A 25464-nucleotide genomic window follows, 5' to 3' on the forward strand; every position below is an offset into this window, starting at 1 on the left:
CTAAGTGCCAGACGGAGCCATGGTGCCGCTGCAAAATAGACTCTGGAAGGAACTTGTTTTGGTGGAACGTGTACGTTCAAAAGTTGTTTTAGTCATGGAAAACAAAACTCAGATTGGACAGATAGTCTAGCTAGCTGTCTGGATTTAGCCTGCAGAGATCTGAGGAGCAGTTAACCATAGTCCTCATAAATCCACCAGAGTTTAAAATGCCAACACAAAGAAAGTGGAAGGTAACAGACATCTGGCCGAAAAGAGTGACATCCGGTGGAATTTCTGGCGGCAACAGAACAATCCCGGAAGTAGAATGTTGTGGATATAGACTACCTTGTATATGACCAAGCATTAAAATGGTGTACATAGGTGTGGTGAAAGCAGAAATTAGTCCGCTCTGTTTTTTAAAAGGGATAAACCTTTAATCCATGTATAAAGAATACTGCCTCTGCATCACAAAAAATAAAACAAAGGACTGGAACCTGCTGTCAGAAATACTTATGATGCAAATAAAACTGCAGCTGAACAAAATTTTAAAAGAAACCTATAAATGTACCTTATAAAACTAAACTGGAATTTAAGTTTTCAATCTTCTAACCTCAACACCTTGATGTAGACCAAATAGCACTGTACAACTCATTTGGATGTCATGAAAACACTGTTTTGTCTCATGGAAAGAAAGAAGATCTCAGAGAAGACTCTGGCCAGGAATCAAAATTATGCCTTTTTCTGGCATTATAGCACTGTAACGCTTCACTTTGATAACCCTCCGTAATTCACCACCCAAACTCAGAGCTGGAATCTGAGGATGAGCACATATGAGGGACGATAGTCAAAGTAGATCAGCCAGTTTGAAGGAGGGTGATTGAAGGGAAGGGAGGACGTGTGCATGTGAGTGTGTGGGTGTTGATTAACGTCTGTAATGTGCCACCTCCATTGTTATTCAAGGCCATGCCTGGCGAAAGGAATATGATTTTTCTCCCTTCTCTGCCTTCCCAGCAGGCACGTGAATGCCCTTACAGTGTGTTTATATCCTGCATGGTGGCCGTGAATCCATCAGACACCCAGCAGCTGCTGCTTTTTTTAATAAAAAATAATAAATTTAAAGTGAGAATTTCAAAAATAAATGCGCATCTTAAAGATGATGTGAATCGATATTTTCACTTTGCATCCATAATATTGGAACGTTGATCACTTAATCGATATATCGATCCAGATAAATGTTTCGTTACACCTACTGCTGACTCGGCATTTTTAACCACACCATTGTCACTTTACCGCAGACCACTTTAACTTTGTCTTTAATAGCTCTTGTATTTTTTTATTCTATTCTTATTCTGGTTGTATATACCTCTTATTTATTTATTTATTTTATTTTTACTATCCCATTTACCTGTACTTACGCCTGTCTTTGGGCTGCTGCAAAACCTGAATTTCCCCTCTGGGGAACAATAAAGGCTTATCTTCTCAACTTACAAACTTTGAATACAACATCTTGAGTAAATCTGGATTCAAAGGCCACTTTTGTTTAGAATTTTGTTTCTCTCTTCATCTTGTATAAGCTAGATAAAGGGAAATGCATAATCAAAATAGCATCCTGTACTCACTCCGAACTCGTAAAATTCGGACGCTTGGGCAGTGGCTGTCAGCGTCAGATACGACGCAAAAAGCACCCTTCAACGTGTGTATGGAACGCACCGGGCAGAGCAGCAGCTCTTCAGCGCTTTAAAATGACGTCGTATCAAGAGCAACAATGATAGCGAGTAGAATGAAAGCCCCAAAATTCCACGTAGGGAGGTTGGTTGGGGTGGTGGATGGGTCAAACACAGGACTTTCACCCCAGCGACTGGGGTTCGTGTCCCGCGTGTCACGTTTCCTGAACCCAACTGTCCTGTTCTTCTTTTCCTAAACCCAACTGTCCCGTTCAACCCAACTGTCCCGTTCTTCTTTACCTAAACCCAACTGTCCCGTTCTTCTTTTCCTAAACCCAACTGTCCCGTTCTTCTTTTCCTAAACCCAACTGTCCCGTTCTTCTTTACCTAAACCCAACTGTCCCGTTCTTCTTTTCCTACACCCAACTGTTCCGTTCTTGTCACGCGTCTCACGGAAACGTACCTTTTTTTACCCCACCCACGATCTTTTCCTAAACCTAACTGTCCCGTTCTTGTGCCGCATGCCAGTTAAACGTACGTCCAGACCCAGAGCTTCCAAAGTGACGACAATAGTCCCGACCAAGCGTGTTTAGATAAAGCGTGTTTAGATATATTATGCTAAAGGAGACTTAGCGTCAATAACAACGCCAAAGGCACCTGACCAAGCATCCGTATTTTACGCAATGGGAGTGAGAATGTGCTGAAATAGAACAGAAAATGTATTTGAAAAAACTGGAAAATTGTCTTCATCTCACAATACATACAATCATTATACAATCATCCAACATATTAGATTTAGTCAGAGGAATGCGGGCTTTCAATTATATTGCATACATTTTATCTGTACGCCCTAAAAACAGCCAAAGCACAGAGAGAATTACAGAGCCCATGACTTTTTCTCTCTTCTCTTGGCCTAACTCCAGAGGGGCCAACACAAACATTAGCTTAATCTCACCTTTCTCTAGAAAAATCATTGTGGCCCATGTATTATTCATCATAGAAGAGTTATTTCAAAGTCATCACCTATCCAAAATTGTGCCCTGGCACAAAAGACAGAAAAAAGGGAAGATTATTGGATTTCATTAAGGATGAAAGTCTACGTTTATAAAGCCTCAACGAGGAAGAGGGATAATATTCATAGAGCCATGTTCAGCTAAATGTCAGGAGCTGGGATCAAGAAGTTAATCAGAAAATCAGTCACTCAATAGATGAAAAGGATGAAAACCTGCAGTATTGGAAGACCTACTGAACTGCAGTACATTTACATTTCAAAAATGGCATCTGACTTTCTTAACAGCCTGCAATGTCTTTTCTGTTGTCATGTCAAAACTCTGTTTCCCCCACATATACACATTTCAGTATAGGTCTTGTGGTAATTTAATGACAGCTTGACAAGGATTTCAAAAAATGTCAAAACTGCCGTTCAATTAATTTAAATGCATTTGAATGATAAGGTTTTCACCTGACAGTAATGAGATGTAAACAGAATTTTACACTCCAAGCTGATTTACTCATTGTGAGCTGAGAGTAGTGAATATCTGCTCAGACTCCGGGTTCCTCACACCATCTGTGTGTACTTCTTCCTCTTGACATCTACTCTCCGAAACACACTCCAACTCTGAGAACAAACTCCAAACTCTCTGCCCCTTTTTTTCTTAATAGCTTGAAAAAAATGGTAGTATTTTTTGAGAAAGATTCACTGTTTTTTTTGCAGTAGGGATTATTTTAATTGCACTTGGTTAACACATCCAGAAACCTTGTGACACATCCTGTTAAAAAACTGCCAAGCTGGGCTCCAGTATCTTTAGCATTCAAGACAGCATAATTATTGCAGAAACTAGGCTGCATACCTAGCTCATTGCTGTACTGTGTATTCAATGAACAAAGGAACTCTGCTTTGCATTTACTTTGATTTGAAAGCGACAATAATGAACACACGTCTCTCCCACAATATCAGTAATAGAATCAGATGGCGAGTCAGTGTTCATTTTGATAGGCATGTTAGATCATGTTATAGTGTTTTACTACGTGTGTCATTTCTAAAAGCCCAGTCTATATCCTTGACGTTCCACTTCCAGGATTGCTCCGTTACCGCCGGAAAATCTGCCGGATTTCACTCATTTAGGCCGGATATCCGTTGCCTTGGGCTTCCTTTGTGTTGGCATTTTAAACTCAGGTGGATTTATAAGGACTATGGTTAACTGCTCCTCAGATCTCTGCAGGGTAAATCCAGACAGCTAGCTAGACTATCTGTCCAATCTGAGTTTTCTGTTGCACGACTAAAACTACTTTTAAATGTACACGTTCCACCAAAACAAGTTTCTTCCGAACCTATTTTGCAGCGGCACCATGGCTTTTCTACGGAGCTTAGCACCGCCCAAGACGATTGTGATTGGTTTAAAGAAATGCCAATAAACTAGAGCACGTTTTCCTCCCATCCTCGAATGCTATGTCGGGTAGCTAGACTCTCCTCCAGCGCATTTTGGAGGAGGGTGTGGCAAAGCGAGACTACTAAAAGCCTAACCAAGGACAAGGACTGCAAATTATCATACGGCTAGAAGTCCCACATACATTGCATCGGTTATACTTTAGATGTAACAATGCCTATATGTATTATCCCTGACAAATAAACTGATCAAATAAATAAATAAATCATACTTCTCTCTGAAAAATGGAAATGCAGTTATCAGTTTGCATCAAGTAAATAATGAGTAAATAAGTGAAGAGATATTATGCCTTTCTCTACTTAAAATGACCCAATCTTAATATAAAGGGACATTGTCTTTTGAGAAGCAAAACAAACCCCAAATGAACAAAAATGCAATCAAAACAATAACTTAACCTAGTAGGTTTAAGCTTTGATTGAAAGACTTATTGATCCAGCAAAAAGTCAGACATTAACAATTCAACCCTGTTGTCGCATGAGGAAATTCAGTTTCCATAAATATTCCTCCTGAGTGCTGCAATAACACATCTTATTCAGAGTGGGCGTACAGTAAGAAAGCACACAGAATGATTACAGTGCAAACTGCTCTAAAATAATCTCACTCATGCTGTTCTGTCAAAAAGGTATGCAACCCCTCAATCATTCCTCCTGGCTGTCAGTTTACCTGTGGGTAATATGATTGGTAGGCAAACTCAACAACAAACACATTAGACTTTGCTCAGTTTGCTTTGGAAAAATACGAAAATTATTAAAGGGGAAGTGCACCTATTTTACACATCAGAGTATGTTTACAGGTCTTAGGGAGTATTACTTTATATATGTAAAAAAGTTGTTGTGAAGCACTTGAAGTAACGTTGGTTGTGGCTGTTTGGGGCTAAAAACTACAAGTTCGGGGGTGTGGAGGTAGAAAGACATGAGTTTACCGGACCTCTGTGGCCCGCTCCTCATCTCTGCTTGAAACTAGCGTCTCCATCCTACATTAGCCGCTATTAGCTTAACAAAAACCTGATTCTTCAACTGAACCGTCGAGGGGCAAGATGCATTGTGGGTAATGGAGGAACTAGGTTTTGACAAGAACGAAGAATGCATGGAGCAAAAAATATAAAATCTCTGCTCCTGCTGCATCGTGAGTCTGATGATGTTATATGTAGTATAAGGAAAATATGTGATAGGCGATAACGTGGTTGAATATCACAATAACGATATTACTTGCAATAAATAAACAGTTATTACAGTGTACTCAGTTCGGCTGCTTTCAGTATTCTTCTAAAATACAAAAAAAATGCTTGTTGAATTTAAAACATACAAAAGAAAATCATTCCCAACATTCTTTTATTGAACAAATTGAACATTGAATATAAAAAGGCACCACTAAAAAAGAATGATATTAATAATATATTAAAATGCAGTTTACTGCTGATATTTGCTTTCTACTAATACAAAAAAATCTCTGATTGTCTTTCGTGATATGTTGCAGCCTTTTCGCGATATGTTTATTGCGCTAGTTGATATTGCGATGACGATTAAAAAACGATATATTGTGCAGCCCTAGTTATATGCTAAATTGGTGGAGAACTCTTTTTAAGTACATGTCTTCAAGCAGAGCAATCAGTAAGCCCACTTTGATACCAAAAATGAACATCTTAATCTGCACTGGACCAACTTTGTAATGAACACTTACACAGTAGGCAGGCAATGATAGGGATGTAAAAGTCACAGTGAAAAAGCTCACAATTATGTACAATAAATGTCTGCCAGCCCCCATCCTGTTAGTGTTGTCCATTATCTGGCTGCTAGGAACATTGGACCTCATTCACCAAATGTTCTTAAGAACAAATTTGTTCTTAAACCCCACTTGAGCAGTTTTCATGAAGATTCTGGCATTCACCAATGTTTTCTTATTTGGGATTTGGTCTTAGGTAAGAACAGAATCTACGCACACTCAAGAGCACTCAACAATTGAGAGATGACACGTTTGTGCAAAATAAGTAGTTATACCGTTTTCGTCCGGTCTAATTTAAAATGTATAATTTCTCTCCTTTATAATTTTGTAACTAATTATTTTCATTATTTTACACAGAATTAATTAATTAAATAATTGTTTGTTTTAATAAATATACACTACACCTACACTTGTGCTCATTTGTAAAGCACTTTGAATTGCCATCGTGTATGAATTGTCCTAGGCCTATATACTTCATCAGTTTTGCGCCCTTCTCCGGGTACAGCGTTCAATGCATTAGTAATTGCATTCTATGCATCGGCCTTATTTGCTGCTTTGTATCCAAGTGACGCCACTAAATATATGTCTTGTTTTTTGCTAACTTTATGCAGCAGTACCTCCACTTTAGAATTACTAAAGTTTGTCTTTCTTTTGGAGTCGAGGCCTCCACTGTCTTTACCACGTCTTTTCAACGTTTCTGTAAGTGTGCACACGGCCCTGCCATCTCATGCCCTTTTATGGGAATTAACGGGGCGTTTACCTATGCTAAATAGGAGCAACGGGAACGAGCTTTCAATTTACAAAGACATTGGGATTCATCATTCTAAGAACACACCTGGGAACAATTCTGCTGTTTAAGAACATGTCATGAATCAGACGTAGACTTTTCTTAGAGACTTTCTTAAGAACAAATTTAAGAAAAAACTTAGGAAGATATAGGTGAATGAGGCCTACTGATTTTAGTGATGCATTTACAGTATTGCTCTCTATGAGAACATTATTGTAGTTTGTGAAAATATGAGAAAAACACAAACTGAACAGCTGAGGCTGCGCCAGAGAGGCTCAGGGGGATGAGACAGGAGGGGACAGATCATATTTTTTATTTACACTATGATTGACAAAACGTCATGCATAAAAAAAACATTAATTCTGTGCTTATTATGATAAGCAGCTTATTATAAAGGTTAAGATTTCAAAGAGGGGCCACCAAAACAAAATCTTACCAAGGGAGGGAAAAAGTTTTATAAACATAAGAGAACACTTTGCAGTATGTAAAAATCAAGAAATGTGCATGACTACTGTATGTCCCTATGAGGCCCTTTATTCAAGCAAAATGTCTTGTTGCTGCATTGAATTGTGTTTGACTGAAGTTGGCATCTCTACAGTAGCTCTTCTGTGATGGATTCAGAGTATAAAATGATGGGTTTAGAAAGAAGCCCTTTGGTTCTCATGGACTAAAACCAAAACATAATCTTTGTTACAGATAGCTGTAGATATCTGAAGAAACTATTTCATCAACCCGTCCCCCTGTAGATGAAATATCTTGACATGCACTCTTATTGTCTTAGTTTTGGAAAACACTGGCACACTCCACTTCTGCATACGTTTTAAGGAATTGCACAGACAGAATGCCCTCTTACATTTTTAATTAGAACAAGCAGAGTATAGTCGTCCTCGAGGTGATGACAACCCCTTCCAACCCTCCTCCCTCGAGCACTGCATCTTCCTCATGGACATAAACTGACAACTTGAAGTTTCCAAACCACCAGTCGATAATAAAAGACACTGCTGAGAGGGTACCAACCACTCAGGTGAGACACACACACACACACACACAGACACATACACACACAGGTCTCCATAGTACAATGCACACTTGAAAGCCCATTTTTCAACTATTACACCGGTGAAAATCAGACAGTGCAGTGCTAAAAAAACTCAAACAAATCTGTGTGTACTTCCATGTGATGTCAAAGGTATAACTCCTTGTGTATCACAAACTCTGCTGATGTGATTTTAAGAATTTACAGTAAGATATAAATGTCTGGTTTATGCCATCAACAGTTTTTAATATTTCAGGATTTGTCAACATTTGATTCATGTTATATTCTTCACTGTTTCATGTTACTAGATATAACAATGATAACCCGGACTATGACGGAATATTACATGTAACCATTTATTAGCACAACAGCATGGCTAACACCAACAACGGAAGCTAAAGTTACCCACAATGTGTATCAGGTGTATCTCACTACGGATCTGATCGTAGCCCAAAATACACAACAATAAACTTTAAACTTCATGTATAATTTATGAGCATCAATTTGCATTTAAGGAGGAGAGTATGAGCTTGTATTCAAGAGATTAGGCTGACTCAGGCATAAGGATGAAGGTGGTCATGAATTATGGAGTGTATGGACTGCAAATTCTTGAAGATAAACTGGGAGACTAAAATATCCAGTTTGGGGTGAAAATGCAAGACTAACCATTTCACAGTAAACATGTGAAAGAAGCCAAACCCCATAATTGAATGAATCTGAAGCCATCTAGACATAGACTAGTCATTCCCTGTATATCTATGAAATGTTGCTAACATTTAGATCAAAAACTCTAAAAAGAGATGATGTGCCAACTGTCAGTCATCTGTAATCATCTGCTTAATAGTCCTGATACTTAAGTGATGTGATAAAACTTTACTTCTGTTGAGCTTTGATGAGCAGTGATTGCTTTCTTCATTTTACTGAATATTCACATCGATAAAATACAAGAAAATGATGCCTAACCTCAGCTTTTTGTGCCTAAACAACTTTGCCAAGCCCCATTGGACCCTGGGAGCCATTCAGCTAACGATTTAAGGACCTAAAGACTGTGCCTTTTTTTCCCCAGCCTGATCTTGTCTAACTTATCATTATCCACATTACCCAGGAACTACTCATTAACGATTCATTAAATATCACGTTGTCCCTGATTCATTGCTGATTAATTCCTCACTCGTTCCTTAGTAACTACCCACATTTTTTGTACCATGTTCATTGATGATATTCCCTACCACCCACTGATTGCATATCTTAAGACAAATTAAGAAAAATTACCATCAGCCTCTCTGGGTTCATTTAAAGTAAAAAAGAAAATGTAACTGGTGCAGGGCAGTGTTTCACATTATAGTGCAGTGCATTAAATAAGCATCCAGTATTGATTTTGGAACAATGTGTTCCAGACAACCTTCCTCAAAATGTTTTTGTTTGGACACAATCCGTGCCACACAAATGATGTTCAACTTTTAAGAAAAGCTGAAAGAATACAGGAGAGAAAACAATAATATGATGGTATTGTATTTTAGTAACTAAAAGAGAGAACATAAATATAGGCTCAAATGTTATAAACAGTGTATCTAGAATAGTCTATATTTACGACGTTGCACTCCCGGGCCGAAAATTCTGCCGGATTTCACTCTTTTCGGCCGGATGTCCATTACCTTCCGCATTCTTTGTGTTGGCTTTCTAAACTCAGGTGGATTTATGAGGACTATGGTTAACTGCTCCTCAGATCTCTGCAGGATAAATCCAGACAGCTAGCTAGACTATGTGCCAATCTGAGTTTTCTGTTGCACGACTAAAACAACTTTTGAATGTACACGTTCCACCAAAACAAGTTCCTTCCGAGCCTATTTTGCAGCGGCACCGTGGCTTTTCCTGGTGCTTAGCACTGGCCATGACAATAGTGATTGGTTTAAAGAAATGCCAATAAACCACAGCAGGTTTTTCTCCCATCCCAGAACGCTGTGTAGACTAGACAGACCCTCCTCCGCAGCGCTGTGAAGGAAGGTCTGGCAGGCAAAGCGAGACTAAGCTAGAATAATAACCTCCCCATCAACCCAGTTCAAGTCAAATTGTGCTAAATCTCGAGCTGACAGAGATGGCACACACTGTGTTTGACAAGTTATGATGCTTTATGGCTTTCAACAAGTAATGGCTTATGAGTTTTCACAATTCTGAACAATGACAGCACTTCTGCATTTCCTCCTGTCTCATTCAGAGCAGCGGTGGGCCTCACTGTACTCGGGTCACTTGGCATAAATCACCATCTCAACGGTGAGTCACAATCCTGCTCAGGGATTAATTAGTACAACGTAAGTGACACTGACCTGTGATTAAAAGCATAGAGGAGCCTTGATCTCCTAAAATGTTTATTCCACACACCTCCTGAGTGAATCCTGCTCTGCTCTGATGGACACAAACTCTGACAGCCTCAGCTGGGGAAAATAAATACTGAATTGTAAAATCCTACAAAAAGCCAGACGGAGGAAAATTGAATCTGTAAAACATGGTCCAATGCTTTGATAACTGTGGATTTTAATAGGTTACACAAAACCCCTCCAGTTAAATGCTTTCAGCATTGTGTCGTTGCTGTATGCTTATTATGATTCATGTTTTATGGTAAAGGTTGGGGTGGATTTAGCTATAGAGGGCTGATCAGTCATGAAATTACAGAGGTTTGTGGACTTGTTTGAAGGCTTCAAGCATTTGGTTCTTGCCACTTTGTGTCTGCTTGTCTTTCATGAATGTTAAGGTCATTCTTCAAAATGAGCTTATTGGGTTCTTATGTTTCAAAGGCAGAGCATGAAAATGAGATGTGCTAACTGAATGTACTGAAATAAAGCTCAAGAAGGACGTAAAGAGGCTGTTAAGCTCTTTCTTTATACAAAGTTATGCAAAAAAGTCAGAAACTGCTTTACTTAGCCTGACCTGTTATTTTTTGTGTAGCAAAGCTCATCGACGCAAAGCTGCTGACAGATATAGAGTCTACTGTAAACGACTGAATGTATGTGAATGTATATTCATTACGCGGAATAATGCCGGTTTAAAAAGTAAAACCAAAATGCAATTCATAAACTATCAAGCCTTTTCAGTTTGAAGCAGGAAGGAAATCCATTTCTGCATCATTGTTTATTCTGTTACATATTCATTACATGTTATGCAAATTCTCTTATATCCTGTAAGATGACACAAAGGACAAGTAGTTTTAATAAGCATGCACCATTTGTTGATTGTGAGGGCAGTGTAGTTTCTGAATTTTGATGAGTGGGACATAATGAGCCAGCAGCATGAGTTGTCCTGGTTCATGGTTTATGCAGTGTTTGCTGAACTGTTGGATGGGCTATTGGGCAGATAGTGTTATTTGTCTTCATGTATACTTGCATTGCTAAGATAATTTCCAATCTTCTATTGTCGCCCCAAAGTTACACTGAATGTACCATTCTGTCCTGCTGAGAAGACGTAATGTTTTATGATTTTTAGGGCTGTCAGCATTAACGCGTTAATCGCGATGCGATTAAGGGCCGGGCATAACGCGTTAATTTTTTTTAATCGCATCAATCGCATGCCGGCATTTATTAATTTATTTTACACTACTCTCTGCTTCGCGTTGTGCCTAACAGTCTACTATTTTGACCCTTTGCTGCACCGTTACTTATCAAGCTGCGATACTTCCTACTGCTGCAGGCTGCAGGCATGATGGAGAAAGACAGCAGCAACACAATTCTGAATGACGCTTTTTATTTTCCAAAACTCCCGGACGGCTCAGTAGACAAGTCGAAAGCCATATGCACATTGTGTAAAGCCGAATTAAAATATCACCGAAACACGTCAAGCTTGAGCTACCACCTACGAGCTAATTAACGTGAATCAGGTTGATGCTACCCACTAGCATGCTACGCACTCAGGCAAAGCACTATTTTGGAGAGTGCTACTTACCGACCTGTGGATGAAACCAAATCCCCAAAAATTACTACAGCTCTTGCGAAATGGGTGGCAACTAACTGCAGAGCTGTCAGCATCGTAGAGGACTCGGGTCTTAAAGACGTACTACGGTTGGCATGTTCTGACCCGTCTTATACCCTGCCGTCGAGGGGGACAGTAGTTTCAGCCCCACACACAGCCTGTATGACACGGAGAAAGCAGCCAAACTGGAACTGCTGCAAGGTGCTGCAAACGCTGTCTCATTAACCGGTGATCACTGGATGTCAGTGAGTAATCAACATTATTTAGGAGTTACTAAACACTATATTGACTCTGGTAAGGATAGGGTTTTTTTAGTTAGGTACTTGGAGGAACTGTGCAATAATGACAGATTCACACATTTTTCTTTTGTTTATAGTAAATAAATACTAAACAAATCTTAAAGTCAAGTTCATAAAGTAACTTTCTTTGCATTAATTTGATTCCCAATCAAGATACACTGGTAAGAATTGCTTTCCATTGTTAATATGTGCTTAAAAACAGTTCTGAAATGCGAAATAATAGAATTTTAATCATGTGATAAAATATGAGATTAATCGCGATTAACTATAGAAATTCAGCGACTAATCGCGATTAAAAAAATGAATCGTTTGACAGCCCTAATGATTTTATGACTTTATTGAGCTGTTTTTAAAAAGAGCACAGGACAATTGTATGATACTCCTCTACTAGTATATAAAGCCACAAAGCTGTATCTATTATATAGATAGTGCTATATCAACACTTGAATAACTTGATCACCAACAGTTATTCAAGCAGGATGACACAAAACAAAATGAAAATGTAGGAAGGGGCTGCGTCATACATCCACTCCATTAACTAAGTAAGCACAAAACTGTAATACCTCAAGCAACTAATCGTCTGTAATGGAAGAAATAATAATAATGATAAATCAAGGTTTGAGTACATTTTTCCCTCTGATATGATCCACACATCAGATGAGGTATTTGCTGCTGATTCCAACTTCTAAGTATTAATTCATCAGACAAGAAATGTGGGTTTGTAAGTGCAAAAGTAACAAACCACAACCCAGCCAACCCACAACCACCAGCGTTACTTGAAGGGGTAAAAAACTTTTTCAAGCCAACCTCTCTCTTGCACAAGCCAAGGTCATTGCAGCAGCCAAATGGGGCTGGCAGCACATTCGCCCAGCGTGCACTCATACCTCCGAAGTAGTGTCCTCGTGGTGTAAACCACAAGCTTTTGCTCTCGAGAAAAAGCCTGGGTCAAGCTGATGATTACATGAAGAGGATGGGCTTGCCAAGTGTTACTATCAGTGCCAAATGTCTTGTTCTTTCCCGCACACCAGCTCCATTTCTTATCAATCCCATTACAGTTTTTTTCAATTGCTAAACAATAGCGGGCACCACTGAAGCCACATGTGCAAAACTCTAACTACAGTCTGCATTACCAACAGTCACCTGAGCTAAACAGTTCACATCACCTGCAAAACCCATTCGGAGCAACACAACTCTTAACACACGTCTCAAAACAGGCTCAGTGCAGCCAAACACTATGAACAATCCTCACTGTGATAACACACACTGTCACTCAGAACACAGAGTAAAAACACTAGCATCAAACACCAATACAGAAATTACAAACTTTTCATCTTTACAGTTTGAGTGACTTCACACTACTCAATAGTTTCTTTAAAGAAAAGATATAGATTTTATAATATATCAATTTTACGTAAGGTAAACAAGAAGGAATGAAAATCAGCAATTTGCTTCAATATAGTATTTTGTCTCTAGTAGTTTTTCTCAATTGCTAAAACACTAAAACCCATTGGCTGAACAAAGTTCTCAGTTGCCTGAACTCATTTAGCTAATTGTGCAGTCTGTTGTCAATACCGTAAACCATTTCACATGGTAAAACACAATTTGCAGATCTCACTTAGACTTTTCAGCAAAACTCTAAACACATTCTCATTCTCAAAACACATTCTGCACTCTAATGCACATGTCATCCATACTGGTAAACACAAGTGGCAACAATCAGAACACATGCCATTGATTGAACACAACCACTCAAAATTGATTTCACTTGTTTCAAATGATGTGACACAACCAATATAAGCCAGTTCAGAGAGCAAACAGGTTGTTGAAGGTGGGAAGGAGAAAGTCTGAGAATGGATAGAAGAAACAATGTGAGAGGACAAGCACGAGTGCCTATGCGTAGGCGAGGTGGGCGACGAGGAGGAAGAGGAGGAGGTGGGCAAGAAAGAGGAAGAGGAGGACGAAGAGGAAGAGGAAGACAGAGTGGAAATATCTGATGAAATTCGAGCAACAGTCATAGACCATGTTCTTGTCCATGGACTGACAATGAGGGAAGCAGGACTTAGAGTGCAGAGGACATTCAGAGAAGAGAACAGGTACAGTATACTACTGTATTTTTGTAAATGCAAATTGACTGTACTACACTATATGCAGCCGTTTCAATAGCCATTTGTAAAGTTCATCACTGTATGTATTGTACTGCATGAATATGTTTTTAACTGCACATCTACTTTTTGTAGAATTGCAAGGCTGCCACATGCAGGTGGAAGGACAGCTATACTTGTTTATTCACTCGGGAGCAAGAGGCCGTTATAGTGGGCATGGTCCTTCAAGATAATCTAATACGACTCAGAGAAATCCAGGAACAAGTGATACAAGACAACACACACTTCCAGGGAATCGACAGTGTGAGCATTTCCACAATTTACCGTGTCCTCCATTGTAACAGGATGCGAATGAAACAAGTATACAGAGGACCTTTTGAGTGCAACTCACCAAGGGTGAAAGAACTGCGAGCTCAGTATGTGCAAGTAAGTGTACATTCATAAACATTTACTGTTATCCAGATTGTCTACAGTACTAACACATACATATATGATATTGGTGAGGAATCATGTCAGGGCTGGATACGACACACAAGAGGCTTCTTCCCCCATTGCCTCAGGAGGGACAATATTGCTTGTGATGTCGACGAAGTGCTCTGGCCTGACCCAGCCCAAAGACAAGAAGAAGCACATTGATCACATGTTTACTCCTTTGATTTTTGTCCCTTTTAGTATTGTATACTGTAGTACAGTGCATTGTAGGCTGTATACTGTACAATGAACAAACTGTATGGCCCTGAACATTGTGTTTTCCATTTGTTACTGTAACAGTACTGACTGCGCAATAGATTTTGACTGGTTGCAGGTTCATATCAACAAAGAACAAGAATTACAGTATCACAGAGACAAAGGACAAGTTTGTGAGATGCATGGTACAGTACTGTAAAAAATAGGGGTACAAGGAAGAGGAAGAACCAAAAAAATTGCCAAGAGCAAAGCAGAGTAGTAATTTCTGATCAATTTTGAGCTACTATGATAGAACATGTTTTCGTTCATCAAAAGACGACGGAAAAATATGAAATTTGTTTTGAGATTAAAAATGTACTTCTCCCTGAGAACTATGTTTTGAACAATGTGTTTTCTATTTTTTGGTGTATTGTTTACTGACTGCTTGATAGTGTATATCATTTTGATCACTTTGTTTATGATTTGAGAGCAGTGTTTGATTTTGAACACAGGTAAAACTGTTTTGAGGCGAAAGTTTCATTTTGCGAGAGGAGTCCGAGGTTTTGTAAATAATGCTTGAAGATGAGGTTTTGTGTTTAATGTTTTCAGAAAATGGAGCAAGGCTTCAGAAATTGTGTTTTAGCAATTGAGAAAAACTGTAATTTATGGAATTACTGGAAAAAAAAAAAAACTAAAGGTACATAACAGTAACAAATAATAGTGTGACTAATCCTGCCTCTCTCCAGCATCATACAGCAAGTTTTCTTCATCATTGGATGTCTGCATCATCTCTTAATACAAATGAATGTGGTGTTTCCATTGCTTTCACCTCCATTACTTTTTGAAAAACAGTAAGAAGGCAGTTTTACTATCGTAAAGATATTGTGTTTTTCACTTTTTTTTTTTATATCTGTGTATATAACCTCAGACATCTTACCTGGACATATTGGTATCTTTGCTCTTTTACCTGTTTCTCTCAAACGGTACAGTGTATAATTGTTTCATTCTTATTTGGTGTTTGTATACAAAAAAAAGGCGTTCTGAGCTTTTTCTATATAAATACCGTACATGTTCATTAACTAGTCTAAAACAAGACACCTGCTTATGCCTTCAGCTAAAATTGCAATCAGCAGTATTTCATAGGCACCAGACTGAAATCTATTCTGTTTTGAATGTGTGGTTCACAGTTTTAACAGCAGTGTGTTAGCATTTGAACAAAGTGCTATAAATCCACAGTGCTGTGCAGGTTGTGGTTAAATGGGATAAGTGTGTAGAGTTTTGAAAACGGTGTTCAAGCAATGAAAAATAAACTAGAGTTTGGTCCACATTAGGGTTAGGTACCGTTTGGATTGTTACGATTCCGATGCCGAACCGGTACTTTCAAAACGATTCCGATTCCTAACAGATTCCTAAACCGATTCTTGAAAAACTGAAAAATGACATCAAAGAAAGGCTCTTTTATGGCGTTTTTTTTTTTATTGAAATAAATTATATATATATATATATATATATATATATATATATACACACATACCTAAGTCACCTAACACATAACTACAATAATTTAACAAATAACAGTTACACTATTAACAAGTAACAACAAAATAAATGTTGTTGAGTTGGTATGCCAACCAGCTCTAAACTTTAGCAGTTCTTTTGCAGAAAAATGACCATATTTGCCTTCTCTGGCAAGATACTACACCTCTCCTGACTTATGGCATGTCCTGCACAGGAGAAAACTCTCTCAGATGGTGTCCAAGAGGCCTGTACACACAGGTATGAGTTTGAAAGGGCAGACTCTCCCACCACCAGGCTACAGGGTCTTGTCCTGAATGATAGACTAGCAGAGCAAGTGTAATATGTTTACTAGCGATCACGTGCAGTGAATGGTTAATATGCCTTTACGTCCGTTTTGGTGAGCCCAGAGGGAAAATATGGCATTTTAAAAGTAGCCTACATTTACGATAGCTAGCTAACGGTAGACTACAGAGAAAGTGTGATATTTTTATGTCCGTTTCGGAGCGTGCACCACTCAGCGGAAAAGGGAGAAAGAAAAAAGAGTCTGCCGCTGTCCGGAGGGAAAATATTTCAGTCGGAACCAAAATTTGCGTTCTAATCCGGTCTGAATACTACCGTTTGCGTAGGAACCAGTTCCATAGTGGAACCGGGTTTCGGTACCCAACCCTAGTCCACATGAACTGCTGCTGTGCAGACTGTGGTTAGAGTTTTGCACGTTACTCCAGTGCCCACTGTCGTTTAGCAATCGAAAAAACTGTAATGCTCTCTTTTTATTGTCACCCACATTCATTACTCGCTGTCTCACTCACTCAAACTCAGTTTATTTCACACCCACACTGGCATTTTTCCCCCCATTTTTTTCTTATGTCACCGATTCCTTTGTCACTCTAAGTCTCTTCAGATTCTCAGAACTTTTTAGGCTGTCCAAAGGCACATCTGTCAGGGTCACATATGACCATCATCAGTCATAATATCACTCAAAGGATGTCAGATGCTCTATATTAAAGTGCCCATATTATGAAAAAAATCACATTTTCTGGGATTTGGGGTGTTATTTTGTGTCTCTGGTGCTTCCACACGCATACAAACTTGGAAAAAAAAAACATCCATGCTGTTTTGAGTGAGATACGGGTTTCTGAATGTATCCTGCCTTCAGTCTCCGGGTGAGCTGTTCAAACTCGGCAGGGCCGTCTACGTCATTGGCCAAAACATTTGGTGTGTGCTAACCACTTTAGCTAATACCACATCAGCTAACTGTTTCTCCAACTTCGGTCAGTACAAGGCAGGATTAGCTGGGAGACTTCTTCTAAATGAGGGCGCACATCCAACTTTGCGTAGAATGCCTGCAGACAAGGGACATGTAAGTAGTTCTATACATTTTCTTTTGTAGATTAGGGTGAACTTGTGTGTGTTGTACCTAGCAGCGCTAGCTTCTAGCTCGTAGTCCTTACCTAGCTACTGCGCATGTGCGACTCCCAACAAAGATGGGATAGAAGTGTGATGCCTCACTTTGTAGCTGAGTGAAAAGAGGAGCTGCAGCAATGTGCAGTACGACAAAAATATGGTGTTTTTTGAAAATTAAACCATATAAACCTATTCTGGTACAACCTCTAAATACAATTATGAAACTGAAAATGAGCATAATATGGGCACTTTAAGCTTTTGTTTTGCACTGCCTCTTTAAAAAATGCCCCTTCTTTAACAAAATATATGGATAGCACTTGTACAGAACAGTAGAGAAGACTCTCAGAGATTGTCAAAATTTGACCAAACCAGAGATAAGTTTTTTTTTCTGAGCACAAATATTATTTTTCAGAAACATTAAAAACCTGGGTGCAACATTATTTAGAACGTGAGATATGAGATATTTCTCTCTCAGTATGTATTTAAATTAGTTAACCATGCTTTTCTATAAATGGGTCTCTGAGCAATATATAGCTATATTTCTAAAATAAGCTATAAATAATCTTTCATGACATTGTGGCAACATGTTTTCTACCATCCTGCTGCACGCATACTCGATTGTTCCTCGATTGAACGTCCCTTTCGGGGTCACCATAATTTGTACCATGATGCACTAGTTAATATGAACATCGAAAGGACATTTATTCAGTTGCGTATTCTATTTCTGGGGTGTGTGGTCCCTAGGGTTTTTACATCTGGTGGATTATACAGAGGAATCACACTTGAGTCTGCTTGAAGTGAACCCCTTACCACAGTTTTTAACTGCAGCAGACCAAAGACCACTTCTTTGAACCACTTCCGGATATAACAACAGTTATCATTTGACAAAAGCTTTCCAACACTGTAGCCCCTTTGTTTCCAGGGGAAAAAAACTCGAAGGCGGAAGAATGAAAGTAATATTCATGATTCTTTCCCTTCCCTACTTTGCAGTCATCATCTTTCAACTGAGAAATACAGCATCCGTTTCTTCATATCCGGTTCAACTTATGACTCAGCTAAGTTTACAGAACAGATGTGTTTAAGACAATAAAGTTTTACCTGCCAGAAGATGGTATCTATTGTGCTGCCCAGGAAGCCTTCTCTCGTTTCAGACGACAGGAGTTTGGGTCCAAGGATCGTCATAAACTCCTCAAAATCAACTTGTCCATCACCTGACACAATGAAGAAAAGACACATTATTGATTGCTGATGATGTACTGATATTTGCATTGTTTACAACTTTTGTCAAAGTAGTTGCTGGTTGTAAATATCACTTTAACTACTGAGACCAAACCCATCCTGAACATTCCCAAAGGTGATATCAAACCCAAATAAAACTAATCCCAACTCAATCCTTTCCCATGTGATAAAGTGATGAACAGTTATTCTGTGAACTGCAGAGCAATATCCAAGCTGCATAACAGAAAGGCAAACTTATTTTGTTTCTTGGTCTGGATCTGAGGGAAACAGCCAGGTATATAGCATTTATTTTAATATTTTCCTACAATGTGTCTGTAGGAAGACCCTATGTCTGGGCTTTAAGGGGAATATGGATGCGGTTTGTGTCTTTGTCATTATAATTTAAGCCCAGCACGATTCAAATCATCCAGTTCAGTTTTTCTAGAGACTGTATCACTCACAACATGGAGTTCCTGCTGCGCACATCAGAAGTACTGATCTGGGAGCCTGCTGATGGTTATTGAAGCTACTGCCAAAACAAATCATTAAAACTCTGCAGATTGCACAAATTCTAACTAACCTTAAATCTTTTCCCATTTTTCTCTGAATGGAAAGTTCTTATAAGCCTGGTGAGGTTTCTTTATGTCCCCTGCAGTTTGTTTGAGTCTGGTTTTATTATTAGATGAACCAAACCTACATAGAAAGCTCTTGCTTAGGAAATTGTGAGAAGATAGGTGATAAATTCAGTAAAACTAGTTGAGAATTAAGATCTATATGTTTTATAATAATGGGTTGGACAGATAGCTCACTTACGTTAGCATAATTTAATTCAAAACTATAACAAATAAAACCTAAAGAGAGAGAAAACCTTGAAAAATTGTAAAGCAAAGACAAAGAATTCATTGCTATCTTTCATTCTCTCATTCTCCCAGTTTGTTCACTCACTTTTCTTTTTGTTGTCTCATGTTTTTCACGTCCCTGTTGTAAAATCATTCTACTTCCCTCATGATTTTTCAGGTGACAAATACATTGATTGATTGATTGATCTTCCCACCTGCTCTTCCTGGTTTCTGTAGATGAGGCTGGGACCTTGTTACCGATGCAGAAGGACTCAATCTACCCCTACCTACAGTCCCTCTGCTCCTACTCCGTGTACTGTGCCAGCCACCCTCGGGCATGCACTGCAACGTTTAATGCCACTAACTGCACTTGTATTCATGCATATTCAGCAGGGCTGTGGGGCCAGATGAAGTGCTGCTGAGATCTTTGGATGTCAGGATAGGACACTGTTTGGATGATATTAGTAGGGATAGGGGGGGACTGGGTGAACGGGTTCAAGGTACAACAGGATGAAGTAATTATGCCTTGTTTACTGGGACCAGGCTACAAAACGCAGGGGAGTTGTTTAACGTTCCACCAGCTAATATATTCATTGCTGTTTGGTAGAAACCTTGTATGTACAAAACCATTAATTTTCAGGAAATGAAAAAAAGGTGATTTTGAAAACATTTTATTGAGCTATTAGTCTCGCATTGCCAGACCTTCCTCCACAGCACTGCAGAGGAGGGTCTGGCTAGTCCACACAGCATTCTGGGATGGGAGAGGAAAGTGCTCTGGTTTATTGGCATTTCTTTAAACCAATGACCCCAGTGCCTCTGCAAAATAGCCTCGGGAAGGAACTTGTTTTGGTGGAACATGTGTACGTTCAAAGGTTTTTTAGTCGGGCAACAGAAAACTCTGATTGGACAGATAGTCTAGCTAGCTGTCTGGAAGAAAGCGGAAGGTAGCGGAAGGTAGCGGACATGCGGCGAAATTTCCGGCGGCAACAGAGCAATCCCAGAAGTGGATGGTCGTGGATATAGACTATATATATATATATATATATATATATATATATTACAGCAATGAACGTCTGTTACATTCAAGCCATTGCCAAATGAACAAATACAAAGCTAATTAAGACTATCAGCTCCACACAACTCTGTATTTCTCAGTATGGCTATAATTAGAAAATGGTGTAGTCCAGCGACTTTCGCGCGCAGAAGCTCAAGTGATAATTACCTCTTCTGAAGAGCCCCATCATGTTTTTTAATCCTCAGTGTCCTCCTTGATTTGATGAGTTAAATGCTACTAGCAACTGTGTGGAGGAGGGGTGGGGGTGGTGCGCGATCACCGATAGGCTTGGGTCATGTGAATGCACCGACAGTGTTGTTGTCATTATTTAGAATTCCTCATGGGGGCGACAGAAACTACGCACTATAGCTTTAAAGTCACAATGTAATAAAAAAAGAAAACTTTTAATTACACAGGTTCAACCAGATGACATTACTGAACTGGTGTGCCGTAACAAGTCACACTATAAAAATCTGTTCATATTGAGTATTTACACTCCAAACTGAAACTCCTTTACCTCCAGATTTTTTTTTGTTGTTACTTCATGTTGTACCAGACGTACAGTACATAAGAATTCCGTCTAAAAAAACGTTGTGGAATATTTGACGTTCACCCTAAAAACCCTTTTTCCTCTCCCGAACACATCACATTATGCACAAAGTCACTGAGTCACTTTCCGTGTCTGTTATAGTCTAAGCCACCAAGTCTCTTCCTGTGTTATGTCACAACCAAGCATCCTGATTCAGCTTAAAATAGAACAATGGAATATTGAAGAAAGATGTGAAATCATGCCCCGTTTAGCTACAGTCAAACAAGTCAGATTAAAGACAATAGGGACTAAAACTAAATGTTGGTCTCTGTTGGTATTTAGTGAACTAATGAAGACACAGATACAAATTTAGAGATTAGAGTCAAAGTTAGAGAGAGAAATGGCATCCAGATCATTAACACCGGAAGAAAAAGAAGAACATGCATAATCTATAGTGAAAAAAACAAAGGCTGGTGCAATGCTGTGACATGGAACAAAGAAGAGTAGTCACACCTCTCCATGAAGGGCAAACAGAACTCAATAACAATCACAAGGAGAGGCCTTACAGCAGAGACAAGCAGATAACCTGTCAGTATCTTCTAGAGATCAGCTGGACCTGGCCACTGGGGCTCAGAATCCATGGCTGTGACCGGGGATCTGATCCTCACAGCTGCCCACCTGGCCAAGATACAACCACTGCCGTCTACTCTCATTCATCTGCCAATGCCTCCTCTCCTCCATGCCGTGTCCCTTTGATCACTGGCTCTTTGTTATTGTGTCAACACGTGGATCACATGGATATGATAAAATCATTTCACACACTGCTCTATAAATAAAAATAAATTAAAAAAACAGGCCAGATTTTTCACACTTTATATTTGTCAATTTAACTGTATGTTGTGAAGACCCGGCGTTCTCACATCTTCCAATCCCTGTGTGATGGAACTGGTTATTATAGCCCCTGTGTTTCCATGTGAATAATGTGGGAGATAATGAATGAATGAATTAGGGCTACATCTAACAATTATTTCCATTAATCCTACAATGTACTTCATGATAAAATTGATTAATCATTGAATCTTTTGTTATTTAATATATTCATCTATACAGGCATTAAAGCTACATTTTGTTGTTTTGTTTGTTTGTTATGTCTTACTTGATTGTAGCACCTTTCAAGCTATTCATCATAAGCTATTCTATGTTACTTTTAGCGTATTCTGCTCTGTGTGTCCCCATGTCAGATCTATGTGTAGGGTGTTACAGTGTGCATTACTGGTGGGCACTAAAGTTTTCAAATTGTACACATAATATAGGCTTTAAGGACTCTGTTACTCCAAGGTTATAATGATAGCCAAAGCCAAACAACTGATTTGAAGCGCTCTCTTTTCCTCCTACTGGCCAACTGCAACTGGTTGCTTCTCATCTTTACACTCTACTGATAAACACCATGTTAGTTATGTCACTATTTTATATTTAAATCAGACATATTCTTTGCACCTGAAAGTCTCTGTAGACATAAAGTCAGTGTGCAGGCCTCTCTTTTCATTTGTTGTTCTAAACCAGTTGGATCATACCTGAGTGAGCCGTCTTTATCGGATAGAAGTTTGGCAAATTAACAAACACAAAGCCCTCGCAAGGCAGCCAGTCGATCCTAAGATTCAGATTCAATGCCTAAGTGAAGAAAACCCCAAGTATTTTGCTAATGACATCAATCAATACAAACAAGTTTACCTGATTTAGGAAAGAGATTTTCCAGACTACAACTCCAACAAACTTATATTCAATACACAGAGACAGAAAGAACAATGAGAACCCAGTGAATAAATAAACAGCATTACACTTCACTTCCTGGGACAAAAGCTGCTGTGACCTTCGTCAGTTCCGAAAGTAGCCTTGCCTGCTTCTTCAAGTTGCAGCAGACGATGCGACAAGACCCGGCCCTGAGGCACATAAGCAGCTACGATCTCCTGAGATTCTGAAGCAGATGAGTCAGAAGAGGAATAAAGGCAGTCTAACATCTTAAACTTTAATATTCAGCCTTGAACATTAATAGTATTTCTCTTTTCTCAAAGTGAAACTGAAAAGCACTTATCAAGGCTGTGATAGCAGCATGAAGAATTTGAATATTTTCCCAGTGATCTGACATTTGCATATTGCATTTTTCTATCCCAGCCTTATATAATTTTAAGAGTCTATCTTTTGAAATGTCAAACAGTTAGTGTTGACGGCTTTGCCTACAGTTTTTTTACGATTGCTATGACACTTTTTTCAAAACTTGTAACAACTTTCCTAAACTCTTAACACAGTTAGCACAACATCTGTCTGTGTAGGCTACACAATTAACACATTTCTTGTTGCTTTGACACAAAATGCATACAGTTAACACAAATTTAAAATGCTTGAACTTCTTTACACACTTATACACACACTTCTGAAACACAAATATATCCCCTGGATTTTGTTCCACTGCTACTGAGAAACAGCTGATTGAAGTTATGCAAATAGATCAATCACAGCTGATTGATATCTAGGAAACACACTCAGGTGTTGAGGTTCTTTCAATCAGTAAAATAGGTCCTATTTGAACAATATAGATGAACACAAAGAAAGGAGGAAAATGCCTGCACGAGGGAGAGGAAGACGGGTAATAGGACAATTCTGTCTCTGTCTTCTTTTTTTCATAGACCGTACATTCTATAAAGCTACTCTGAGATGGGTCATTCATTTTCAGTATTGAATTTCTGCAGCAAAAGAAACAAAATGCATGCATTTACTAAACCCAACAAAACAAAAATGTAGAAAGGCTTCAAGAGAAACTGCAGTGCAAAACAAAATCTATGGTCAATACAATATACTATTGTCTATTACAGTTTTTCACAATCGCTATGACACTTTTTTCAATACTTTTAACAACTTTCCTAAACTCTTAACACAGTTAGCACAACATCTGTCTGTGTAGGCTATACAATTAACACATTTCTTGTTGCTTTGACACAAAATGCATACAGTTAACACAAATTTAAAATGCTTGAACTTCTTTTACACACAAGCTCCACCAAGACCAAAACAATGGATTATTATTGACAAATTTACAAATGCTTTCACACTGTATGTCAGAACAGATGACATTGTGTTCTAAACCTAACTTAAAGGATAAAGTCAAAGTTTGCAGCTGATCGTATTGTAAATTGAAACACAAATATATCCCCTGCATTTTATACATGCATTTATTGAGAAACAGCTGATTGAAGTTATGCAAATAGATCAATCACAGCTGATTCCCTTCTAGGAAACACACTCAGGTGTTGAGGTTCTTTCAATCGCATGATCATATGGTAGTACATACAGAAAGAGGTCCTATTTGAACAATATACTGTAGATGAACACAGAAAATAAGAAAGGAGGAAGAGGAGTACCAGGACAATTCTGTCTCTGTCTCCTTTTTTTCCATAAACTGTACATTCTATAAAGCTACTCTGAGATGGGTCATTCATTTTTTGTATTGAATCTCTGCAGCAAAAGAAACAAAATGGTGGCCGGGTTGACTCAGTGGGTAGAGCAGGTGCACATATACTTGGAGGTTCATGCCTCGACGCAAATCCGACCTGTGATGATTTCCTGCATGTCTTCCCCCTCTCTCTCTCTCCCCTTTCTCAACTAGCTGTCCTGTCAAATAAAGGCGGAAAAGCCCAAAAAATAATCTTTTAAAAAAAAAGAAAAAAAATATGCATGCATTTACTAAACCCAACAAAACAAAAATGTAGAGAGGCTTCAAGAGAAACTGCAGTCAAAAACACAATCTATGATCGATACAATATACTATTGTCTATTATATAAGGGCAGACCTGACTAGAGTTTAGATTCTCGGCCCAAGCCCGAGCCGTTATTTTCCGCCACATCCTCGGGCCGGGCCGGGCCCGGGCCGGACCTGGGCCGGACCCTTGATCAAGCAATTTTTTTTTTTTTATCAATTACCTTATTATCCTATTTGGGTGGGGAGACAGCTATGCCATAATCAGAAATATTATAAATATAAATATAGGCTATATAAAAGTAACAAATGTGTACAAAAGTTAGGCTGCAGTTACAAAATGCAGCACGTGTAATGCGCGGAGTCTCCTCCTCTCGCACGCATCACACCAAGAGCTTGAAGATGTAAAGAAAAAAAGAAAAACCGGAGAATTAACTTTGAGCAAGTGTGGAGGAAAGTCGGAGGTATGGAAGCAGTTTAAACAAGTCG

The 25464-nt window shown here is 38.9% G+C and overlaps 1 protein-coding gene across 2 annotated transcripts in view; it reads right to left on the reverse strand.

Moving 5' to 3' along the window:
- The window catches only part of caln1 (calneuron 1), a 75669-nt gene that overhangs the window by 21227 nt on the left and 28978 nt on the right, over positions 1-25464 (reverse strand). For both annotated transcript variants that reach the window (XM_031284864.2, XM_031284871.2), the window contains exon 4: positions 18683-18795. In XM_031284864.2, coding sequence (XP_031140724.1) covers positions 18683-18795 — 113 coding nt within the window. The remainder of the gene's footprint in view (positions 1-18682; positions 18796-25464) is intronic.

Source organism: Sander lucioperca, chromosome 5 (genome assembly GCF_008315115.2).
Source record: "Sander lucioperca isolate FBNREF2018 chromosome 5, SLUC_FBN_1.2, whole genome shotgun sequence".
Classification (NCBI taxonomy): domain Eukaryota; kingdom Metazoa; phylum Chordata; class Actinopteri; order Perciformes; family Percidae; genus Sander; species Sander lucioperca.